We start from the raw sequence: 11949 nt of genomic DNA, 5'->3' as shown, positions 1-11949 counted from the left end.
AAATAAAAATAAAAAATAAAATAAAATCCATTTCTATAATCCTTTCTTAGTATTTAGATGTTTTCACACATGCAACTCTAAAATGGAAACTTTTTTTTTTCTTTTTGAGACAGAGTCTTGCTGTGTCACCAGGCTGGAGTGCTGTGGTGCAATCTTGGCTCACTGTAACCTCCGCCTCCTGGGTTCAAGCGATTCTCCTGCCTCAGCCTCCAGAGTAGCTGGGATTACAAGCATGCACCACCATCCCCCAGCTAATTTTTGTAGGGACAGGGTTTCACCATGTCGGCCAGGCTGGTCTCGAATTCCTGACCTTAAGTAATCCACCCGCCTCAGCCTCCCAAAGTCCTGGGATTACAGGCATGAACCACTGTGCCCAGTCTAAAATGGGAACATCTTAAGAGAGAACAATCTTTTAAGATAGAGAAGCCTCTAAAACTGTTGAAAATATAAACAAGAAGAAATTAAATGCCATTACAGTTGTTACAAAGTTCCCAAAGACCCAAGCCCACAGAAATTTTATTGTCAGGGATCTGCATCCATATGGAATATTGTCTAAAACCATATTTCAAATTGAACACTTACGTCCTGGGCTCTACTTCCTCTGCATCTAAGATAACTGGCCAAATTCCACGGAGTTAAGCATAGTGCCAGGCACCCAACAGTCTAACATTTGTTGAACAAATGATTTAGCAATGACTCTACATTCTCTGCGAAGTATCCAGAAATAAAACATTATGAATATCGGCCCACCTTGCTTTTGCAGAGGTCATGGTTAACCAGCCCTGAGTACAAAGCAAGCCTAAAGTGTTTACTCTCAGCACAAACTCTCTAAAATTAGTTGCCATCTCACCTGTTATACCCTTATATTCCAAATATTTCATAAATAAAATACAGCAGACTCAAATAATACTAAATGGTACTAGAAGTGATGCTCAACAGGATCTCACGTTTATTGAGAAGTGATTAATGGTAAAAAGAAAGGCAATGCCCTTTCCTCATTGGCTGAACAAGAAACTGAAGAAACATTCACTACACGTTTTACAGTATTTTTCTCTTCCAAAATGCATTTCTGTAAACGAGTTTTTACCACTGTTCTTAGCTTTGAAATCAAATTAATCCTGACTTAATCAGTATAATGTACAAGAACAGAACATTTCTTAGGACTCCTAGTACTTTACTTTGAGTAACAAAAGGTCAGAGAAAATGAACCACCCTTAAAGACACAACCTTGGGTAACACTGTTACATTCTCCCGGACAAAAATTCTTCATAAAAATGTTCTTCCAGTTCGGAAGGGTAAAATCAAATTCCCACTTTCTGGGGTGGATGCCCAAAACCTTCACAACTCAAGTGTTCTCCAAGTGCAAATGTCAAAATGGGAGGAGGAAAGGGTTTAAAAATTAGAGAAAACTGTATGCACTTACGGACTTAAAATCCGAAAACATAGTAAAAGACAAAAAAACAAAGCATTATGCTCTGAAATCACAACCAAAGCCAAAATAAAAGGGACATTTTTCACCTAAACTACCTAGAGGGATTTTTTGTTTAGTTTTTTCTTTTCTTTTTTTTTTTTTTCATTTTCCAGTTAAGTCCTATGTCTTTTGTGAAATTCCAATACTTAAACTGCAAGTCTGCAATCGTCTCTGAAGTCAGTGAAATTAAGAAAAAAGTCCCAAATCTCTTGAAGGTCATTTTTTCCTCTTAGGATATGCAGATGCAACCGTTGCTGCAGTCTGTGTAGAACTGCCTTTTATTTCCCACGACCTTGACGTTCCTACAGAGGTAAGAAAAAAGTTGAAATGGTTAAAATTATCTGAACATGCTTGCTTATGAATTTAAAACTTCACAGAATAACTCAACAGAAATTTAATTATTTAGTATTAGAAAATTAATTATTCTAAGTAGAACATTCCCCACAAAGAAAAACTGGCTTTTACTTTGTTTTAAACGCTTCAACATCTTAATGCAAAATTATTTTTGACTTGAAAATTCATTACATGCTTTCCTATTATACTGTTTAGATTAATACTTAGTTGTCAGGCCCCCCAAAAATATGGGCCTGATGGAAGTAACCCAAACATACATGACTGGTCAGATAAAGCAGCATACATACATACATAGTACACTAGAGTGTTAGAGTCAGACTGACCTAAATTCAAATCCCAAACTAGTCCCAAGGCCTTGGACATACTCATAAGCCCTCAATTTCCTTTTCTGTAAAGTGAAGATAAGTATCTCACAGGGTTATGGAGAATTAATAAGCTGACATACAGAAAGCCCTTAGTCCACAGATGGGAGAAAAAAAAAAAACCCACACATCTGGCCTCTTTCCCTAGGGAGGTGGTAATCCAACTACAATACTTATGTTTTCCCTGAAATAAATCCCAATGCTCATTTTCTTAAGAATCACTGTTTATGGCTGGGCACGGTGGCTCACGCCTGTAATCCCAGCACTTTGAGAGGCAGAGGCAGGCAGATCATGAGGTCAGGAGATTGAGACTATCCTGGCTACTCTCTACTAAAAATACAAAAAATTAGCCAGGCATGGTGGCGGTGCCTGTAGTCCCAGCTATTCAGGAGGCTGACGCAGGGGAATGTGGTGAAACCGGGAGGCGGAGCTTGCAGTGAGCCGAGATCACACCAGTGCACTCCAGCTTGGGCGACACAGCAAGACTGTCTCCCCCCAAAAAAAAAATCACTGTCTTTCAGAAACTTATCTTAAATTCTTCCATTTCACACATTACTTCATGTACAGAATTTTTTTTTTTTTTTTGAGATGGGAGTCTCACTCTGTAGCCCAGGCTGGAGTGCAATGGTGTGATCTTGGCTCACTGCAACCTCCGCCGCGCGGGTTCAAGCCATTCTCCTGCCTCAGCCTCCTGAATAGCTGGGACTACAGGCACCACCACCATGCCTGGCTAATTTTTTGTATTTTTAGTAGAGATGGGGTTTCACTTTGTTGGTCAGGCTGGTCTCGAACTCCTGACCTCATGATCCGCTGGGCCTTGGCCTCCCAAAGTGCTGGGATTACAGGCGTGAGTTACTGTGCCCGGCCTCAGAATTTTTTAAATTCTACATCTTTACTGAGAGGCAGGCGGATCATGAGGTCAAGAGATGGAGACCATCCTGGCCAACATGGTGAAACCCCATCCCAACTAAAAATACAAAAATTAGCTGGGTGTGGTGGCATGTAACTGTAGTCCCAGCTACTCAGGAGGCTGAGGCAGGAGAATCACTTGAACCCGGGAGCTGGAGGTTGCAGTGAGCCGAGACCGCACCACTGCACTCCAGCCTGGGCGACAGAGTGAAACTCCATCGCAAAAAAAACCAAAAAACAAAAAACTACATCTTTAAATTTAATTTTTTTTAATTAAAGAATTTTTTTTCCATGTAAATGACTAGATTCACATGGCTTAAATGCAAAAGCATTAAGTGGCCAGTGGCACACATGCCGGAACTTACACACTTGTTCCCATTTTCCCTGTGGTAACTATGGCTCTGATGTCAGTATGGTTTCTACTAAAAATAGCAATTACCACTTATGGTACATGTCTGCAGTCCTAGCTATGATGATGCCACCACTGTACTCCAGCCTGGGTGGCAGAGCTGAGACCTTGTCTCTTACTTAAAAAAAAAAGTTGGAGTTGATTGAAGTCAATTTTTAAAAATTTTTTATTTACCCTTACCCTCTTAGTAAGCTATAAAGTCAACAGCATCTTGCTTATGTTGATTTTAAACTCACTTACCTGGTTTTATCTTTCATAATCCAGATGGATACAATTTACATAACCTCTCATGTATTACTGATCAGCATCTACTTTTGGCCTCAGGAAATCTAGACTCAGATGCATTTCTTGATTAAATCTCATTCCTCTTGCTTTTTTTATTCTTTAAGGCAATAATTTTTGGCTCTTCTCCTTCTGTCCTTCAAGGTACAACTCAAAATCCCTTCCTTCTTTGAAACATCCATAACCACTATCGCTTTCAACGTCCTTCCCCTAAATCTGCATCCACAAACTAAATTCAGTCTTGTTTTATTCGTAATAGTCCCAACTAGATCAAAAAGCAGAAAGCAAAGAACAGGTCTTCAACTAACTTCCCTCAAAAACTGCTTACAAGTTAAGAAGTGGATACAGGCTAAGATGACTTTTTTTTTTTTTTTTTTTTTTTGAGACGGGTTCGCTCTGTCGCCCGGGGCTGGAGTGCCAGTGGCCGGATCTCAGCTCACTGCAGCTCCGTTCTGGGTTACGCCATTTCCTGCCTTCGGCCACCGAGTAGCTGGGACTACAGGCACCTGCCACTCGCCCGGCTATTTTTGTATTTTAGTAATGTGGACGGAGGTTCACCATGTTTAGCCAGGATGGCATCTCCTGACCCGTGATCCCCATCTCGGCCTCCAAAGTGCTGGGTATTACGGCTTTCAGACCACCTGTGCCTGGGCTTAAGATTTGTTTTACAATGAAATTCCAGCTGGGTGCGGGGTGGTTCACGCCTGTAATCCCAAGCACTTTGGGAGGTGAGGCGGCGGATTATGATCAGAGATCGAGACCATCCCGCTAACATGGTGAAACCTCATCTACAAAATACAAAATCAGGTGGGATGGCGTGCACCGTAGTTCCGGCCTACTCGGTGAGCTTGAAGCAGTGGGAGAATGGCGTGAACCCGGGAGGCGGAGCTTGCAGTGACTGAGGATCCGGCCACGGCACTCCAGCCTGCGGTGGATCAGAGCGGACTCCGTCTCAAAAATATTTAAAAAAATACATAATAAATAATAAAATAAATCATTGCTTTATATAATTACAGGCTGTGGTGCGGTGGCTCATGCCTGAATCTCAGTACTTGAGGCCAAGGCGGAGACACTGAAGCCAGATCAGAGACAGCTGGCAAGGTGGCAAAACTATCTCTTTACAAAAAAAAAAAAAAATTAAAACTTTAGCCAGTTGTGGCTGGCACCCACCTTATCCCAGCTACTTGGGGGAGGCGAGGCAGAGGTTGGTGAGTGAGACTGCCGCACTGGCACTCCAGACTGGGTGATAGTGATGAAGATGGATTTATATCGGCACAGGGCTTCCACCATTGGCTCCCAGTCCCAGCTACTTGGGAGACTGAGGCAATAGAATCGGGCCCAGGAATTTGAGTCTGATATGTAACTATGATCACACCTGTGATGCCACTGATCTGCGGCCTACGAACACAGTAAGACCTCATCTTAAAAAAAAACAAAAAATCATTAAGGCCCGGCACAGGATCACACCTGTAATCCTAGCATCTGGAGGCCGAGTGAGGGTGGATCACTGAGGTAATGAGAAGAGACAGCATGGCCAACATGGCAAAAACCCCTCTCTACTAGAAATAATAAAAATGCGGGCTGGGCGCAGTGGCTCACGCCTGTAACCCAGCACTTTCCGCGATGACCGAGGCAGGGTGGTCACGAAGTCAGGTTCTGATCAGCCTGGGCAGATGGTGAAATTCCGTCTCTACTGAACAATGCAAAAAAAATTAGCCAGGCATGGTGCGTGGGCGCCGTACAATCCAGTACTCGGGAGGTGAGGCAGAGAACTGCTTAAACCAGCGAGGGCAAGGGATGCGTGGCCAAGTCCGCCATGCACCTCCAGCCTGGTGAGAGCAAAACTACTTACAAAAAAAATAATAAATTAAAAAAATTAAATAAAATTAAAATTGGGCGCATGTGGGCTCATGCTGTAATCTCAGCACTTTGGGAGGCAGAGGCGGGAAATACTAGAGGTCAGGAGTTTGAGACCGGCCTGACCACATGGAGAAACCCCGTTCTCAGAAAAATACAAAATTAGCCCGAGCTGTGGCACCATACCAGTAATCCAGTACTAGGGAGGCTAGCAGGGAAAATCCTTGACCGGTGGCGGAGTTGCACTGAGCCGAGTCGCACCACTGCACTCCAGCCTGAGCAGTGAGCAGCTCCATCTCAAAAATAAAAGTAAATAAAAAATAAAAAAAGTAGGGCCGGGCGGCGGTGGCTCAAGCCTGTATTCCGCATTTGAGGAGGCGAGCATGGGGCGGTCCGGGTCAGGAGATCGGACCTCCTGGCTAAACGGTGAACCTCGTCTTAACAAAATACAAAACCTAGTCCGGGCCGAGGTGGCGGGCGCCTGTGTCCCAGCTACTCGGGAGGCTGGGCCAGCGAATGGCTTAAACCCGGAGGCGGAGCTTGCGTGGCTGAGATCCCCGCAGCACTCCCCTGGGCACAGACGCGAGACTCCTGTCTCAAAAATAATAAATAAATAATAAAATAAAAAATAAAAAATAAAAATAAAAAAAAATAAAAAAGTAGTTGGGCCTGGTGGCAGGCACCTATAATCCCAGCTACTCAGGAGGCTGAGGCAGGAGAACTGCTTGAACCCAGGGGGCAGAGGTTGCAGTGAACCAAGATCACGCCACTTCAGTCCAACCTAAGAAAAAGATCGAAACTCTTGTCTCAAATAAAAACATTAAAGATATTAACGAGGTCAGGCGCGGTGGCTCATACCTGTAATCCCAGCACTTTGGGAGGCCGAGACGGGCGGATCACAAGGTCAGGAGATTGAGACCATCCTGGCTAACACGGTGAAACCCCGTCTCTACTAAAAAATACAAAAAACTAGCCAGGCGTGGTGGCGGGCGCCTGTAGTCCCAGCTACTCGGAAGGCTGAGGCAGGAGAATGGTGTAAACCCAGGAGGCGGACCTTGCTGTGAGCTGAGATCCGGCCACTGAACTCCAGCCTGGGCAACAGAAAAAAAAAAGATATTAACTATGGGCCAGGTGCAGTGGCTCAAGCCTGTAATCCCAGCACTTTGGGAGGCCGAGGCGGGAGGATCACGAGGTCAGGAGATCGAGACCATCCTGGCTTACACGGTGAAACCCCATCTCTATACAAAAAAAAATCAGCCGGGTGTGGTGGCAGGCACCTGTAGTCCCAGCTACTTGGGAGGCTGAGGCAGGAGAATGGCGTGAACCTGGGAGGCGGAGCTTGCAAAATACAAAAATACAAAAAAAATCAGCCGGGTGTGGTGGCAGGCACCTGTAGTCCCAGCTACTTGGGAGGCTGAGGCAGGAGAATGGCGTGAACCTGGGAGGCGGAGCTTGCAGTGAGCGGAGATTGCGCCACTGCACTCCAGCCTGGGCAACAGAGCAAGGCTGTGTCTCCAAAAAAAAAAAAAAAAAAAAAAAAGATATTAACTATGAATTAGGAAACTACAAGTCCAGACAGATCTGGTCTGTGGCTTCAATAGCCAGAAATAATGTCCACACCTCTATCCATTTACCTTAGCCCCTCCTCACTTTAAATCTATGATTACAAAATAGAAAACTCGGTCGGTGCAGTGGCTCACGCCTGTAATTCCAGCATTTTGGGAGGCCGAGGCAGGTGGATCACCTGAGGTTAGTAGCTCAAGACAGGCCTGGCCAACATTGTGAAACCCCATCTCTATACTAAAAACACAAAAATTAGGGGAGCGTGGTGGCACACGCCTGTAGTCCCAGCTACTTGGGAGGCTGAGGCAGGAGAATCAATCACTTGAACCCAGGTGAGCCAAGATCGTGCCACTGCACTCGAGCCTGGCCAGCAGAGCTAGACTCTGTCTCAAAAATAAAAAAGAAAAAGAAAATAAAATAGAAAATTCAGTCTCTGGAGGAAATATACAAAAAGCCATAAGGTGGCAATGTTAATGTCTGCACATATACAATCTCTTCATATACATAATATAGTAAATCTGCCTATTTGGCTTTCCTCTATTTAAGCTTATAACCTTTCTACTTACTACTGCACTGTTCTATCCCTCCCTCTCCCTTCACTTTTAAGTGGGCCACAAAACACAACTGAGGCATATTCATATTTACTTGGATATAATTTTATTAACATTAAAATCTGGTAAATGTTTATCCCTCCCACAAAATTAAATCTATAGAGCTCTCAACTAGTTTTTCCTATGCCCCCATGAACCTTGAAAGAAACCCAAAGTTCAGCACCCCAGATGATAATATAAAATGCTTAGACGGAGTCTCACTCTGTTGTCCAGGCTGGAGTGCAGTGGCACAATCTCCGCTCACTGCAAGCTCCGCCTCCCGGGTTCACACCATTCTCCTGCCTCAGCCTCCTGAGTAGCTGGGACTACAGGCACCCGCCATCACACCTGTCTAATTTCTTTTATTTTTAGTAGAGATTGGGTTTCACCGTGTTAGCCAGGATGGTCTCGATCTCCTGACCTCATGATCCGCCCGCCTCGGCCTCCCAAAGTGCTGGGATTACAGGCGTGAGCCACTGTGCCGGCTAGGAAAATGTATTTTTAAAAGTGATACGATTATACAAAAATTACTTCCATTGCTTGATAAGGTTTAATAGAATCAATCTTTATAGTCTCCAATGCCATAAGAGTTAAATAAATCCAATGGCAGAAACATCAAGATATATATAATTAAGATGCTAACTTCCCCAGGTAAAGAGACAAAGTATTTTTCACCAGTTCTCCAATTTAAAGCAGAATTGTAATATTTCATTCAAAATATCTATTTTGGCTATGGTACCTCCCACCTACAAGCCCAGCACTTTGGGAGGCTGGGAACAGTAGTTTCAGACCAGCCTGGGCAAGATACTGAGAATGTGACTGTACTAGAATTTGAGACAGAGTTTTGCTCTTGTTGCCTGGAGTGCAATGCCGCAATCTCGACTCAACGCAACCTCCGCCTTCCATGTTCAAGCAATTCTCCTGACTCAGCCTCCTGAGAAGCTGTGATTACATGCATGCGCCACCACACCCGGCTAATTTTGTATTTTTAGTAGAGATGGGGTTTCTCCATGTTGGTCAGGCTGGTCTTGAACTCCCGACCTCAGGTGATCCACCTGCCTTGGCCTCCCTAAGTGCTGTGATTACAGGCATTAGCCACCACGCCCGGCCAGAAATTTTTAAAAATTAGGCCGGGCATGGTGGCTTACACCTAGAATCCTAACACTTTGAGAAGCCAAAGGAGGAGGATCACTTAAGCCCAGGAATTCAAGAACAGCCTGGGCAACACAGTGAAACCTTATCTCTACAAAAAAAAAAATTTTTTTAATTAGCCAGGCATAGTGGCGAGCACCCGTGTGGTCCCAGCTACTCAGAAGGCTGCAAGAAAAAGAATGCTTAAGCCCAGGAGGTCGAAGCTGCAATGAGTTGTGATCACACCACTACACTCCAGCCTGGGTGACAAAGTGAGGCCTTCTCTCAAAAAAAAAAAAAAAAAAAAAAAAAAGGCCGGGTGCGGTGGCTCAAGCCTGTAATCCCAGCACTTTGGGAGGCCGAGACGGGTGGATCACGAGGTCAGGAGATCGAGACCATCCTGGCTAACACGGTGAAACCCCGTCTCTACTAAAAAATACAAAAAAACTAGCCGGGCGAGGTGGCGGGCGCCTATAGTCCCAGCTACTCGGGAGGCTGAGGCAGGAGAATGGCGTAAACCCGGGAGGCAGAGCTTGCAGTGAGCTGAGATCCGGCCACTGCACTCCAGCCTGGGCGACAGAGCGAGACTCCGTCTCAAAAAAAAAAAGCTAGCTAGATAGATAGCTAGATAGATAGATAGGCCTGGCGCGGTGGCTCACGCCTGTAATCCTAAACTTTGGGAGGCCGAGACGGGCAGATCACGAGGTCAAGAGATCGAGACCATCCTGGCCAACATGGTGAAACCCCGTCTCTGCTAAAAATACAAAAATTAGCAGGGCATGGTGGCACGCACCTGTAGTCCCAGCTACTTGGGAGCCTGAGGCAGGAGAATTGCTTGAATCCAGGAGGTGGAGGCTGCAGTGAGCCTAGATCATGCCACTGCACTCCAGCGTGCCCACAGAGTGAGACTCCGTCTCAAAAAAAAATAAAATACACACACACACACACACACACACACACAAACACTCATGCACGATATAACGACATTTCAGTCAATGACAGATCAGTAAGACTATAATGGAGCTGAGAAATTCCCATCACCTAGCGATGTCAAAGCCACTCTAAGGATGTAGCACAAAACATTACTCACTCGTTTGTGGTAATGCTAGTGTAAACAAACCTACTGCACTGCAAGACGTATAGAACTATAGCACGTAAAATTATGTATAATAAATAATACTTAATAACAAACTCGGCCAAGTGTGGTGGCTCACACCTATAATTCCAGCACTTTGGGAGGCCGAGGCAGGCGGATCACCTGAGGTCAGGAGTTTGAGACCAGCCTGGCCAGCATGGTGAAACCACGTCTCTACAATAAGTACAAAAATCAGCTGGGTGTAGTGGCACGTGCCTGTAGTCCCAGCTACTTGGGAGGCTGATGCAGGAGAATTCGGTTGAACCTGGGAGGTGGAAGGTGCAGTAAGCCAAGATCACACCACTGCACTCCAGCCTTGGCAACAGAGTGAGACTCTTTATCAGAAAAAAAAAAAAAAAAAAAAAAAGTCCAGGTGCGGTGGCTCACGCCTGTAATCTTGGCACTTTGGGAGGCCAAGGCAGGCAGATCACGAGGTCAGGAGATCGAGACCATCCTGGCTAACACGGTGAAACCCAATCTCTACTAAAAATACAAGAAATTAGCCGAACATGGTGGCGGGCGCCTGTTGTCCCAGCTACTTGGGAGGCTGAGGCATGAGAATGACATCAACCTGGGAGGCAGAGCTTGCAGTGAGCTGAGATCGTGCCACTGCACTCCAGCCTGGACGACAGAGCAAGACTCCGTCTCACAAAAAAAAACTTATGTTATTGGCATATATATTTACTATGTACTATACTATTAATCATTATTTTAGAATGTACTACTTATTAAAAGGCTAACTGTAAAACAGCCTCTGACAGGTCCTTCAGGAGGTATTCCAGAAGGCGGTACTATTATCATAGGAGATGACAGCTGTGTATTACTGCTTCTGAAGACTTTCCAATTGAAAGTGGCGCCAAGATGTGGCGGTCAAGACAATGATATTGATGATCCTGAGCCTGTGTAGGTCTACGCTAATGTGCTTGCCATAGTTTTTAAAAAGACGTTAAAACGTAAGTTTTCTTTTTCTTTCTCTTTTTTTAAAAGACAGTCTTGCTCTGTTGCCCACGCTGGAGCACAGTGGCACGATCTCGGCTCACTGCAACCTCCACCTCCTGGGTTCAAGCAATTCTCATGTCTCAGCCTCCCCAGTAGCTGGGATTACAGGTGTACACCAACACGCCCGGCTAGGTTTTGTATTTTTAGTAGAGATGGGGTCTCACCATGTTGGCCAGGCCAGTCTCCAACTCCTGGCCTCAAGTAATCCACCCACCTCAGCCTCCCAAAGTGCTGGGATTATAGGCGTATACCACCGTACCCAGTCCCCTTTTTTATCCTTTAAACTGTATTTTAATGTACATTTTCTGTGTTTAGATACACAAATACTTATCATTGTGTTACAAATGCCTATACTATTCAGTACGGTAACATGCTGTACAGGTTGGTAGCCTAGGAGCAATAGACTATACCATATAGCCTAAGTGTGTAGTAGGCTCTACCATCTAGGTTTCTGTAAGTATACAATGTTCGCAGGACAAAATCACCAGACAATGCATTTCTCGGAACATATCCCTATCGCTAAGAGGTGCATGATTATATATCTAGTCTTCCTATTAACCCAATTAGGTATTTTCCCTAAGTTTTAAAGATATTTAGGCTCAGGCCGGGCGCGGTGGCTCAAGCCTGTAATCCCAGCACTTTGGGAGGCCGAGACGGGCGGATCACGAGGTCAGGAGATCGAGACCATCCTGGCTAACACGGTGAAACCCCGTCTCTACTAAAAATACGAAGAAAAACTAGCCGGGCGAGGTGGCAGGCGCCTGTAGTCCCAGCTACACGGGAGGCTGAGGCAGGAGAATGGCGTAAACCCGGGAGGCGGAGTTGGCAGTGAGCTGAGATCCGGTCACTGCACTCCAGCCTGGACAGAGCAAGACTCCTTCTCAAAA

At 45.2% G+C, this 11949-nt stretch overlaps 1 protein-coding gene across 1 annotated transcript in view; it reads right to left on the bottom strand.

Moving 5' to 3' along the window:
• Positions 1-926: 926 nt before the first annotated feature.
• YTHDF2 (YTH N6-methyladenosine RNA binding protein F2) overlaps positions 927-11949 on the bottom strand; it is a 36339-nt gene continuing 25316 nt past the window's right edge. Inside the window, exon 5 of the mRNA XM_017872673.1 lies at positions 927-1773. Coding sequence (XP_017728162.1) covers positions 1750-1773 — 24 coding nt within the window. The 3' untranslated portion in view covers positions 927-1749. The remainder of the gene's footprint in view (positions 1774-11949) is intronic.

This window comes from Rhinopithecus bieti, unplaced genomic scaffold (assembly GCF_001698545.2).
Source record: "Rhinopithecus bieti isolate Rb0 unplaced genomic scaffold, ASM169854v2 scaffold_7649, whole genome shotgun sequence".
NCBI lineage: Eukaryota > Metazoa > Chordata > Mammalia > Primates > Cercopithecidae > Rhinopithecus > Rhinopithecus bieti.
The sequence above is the reverse complement of the archived record's forward strand: the minus strand, read 5'-3'. Positions and strand labels throughout refer to the sequence as shown.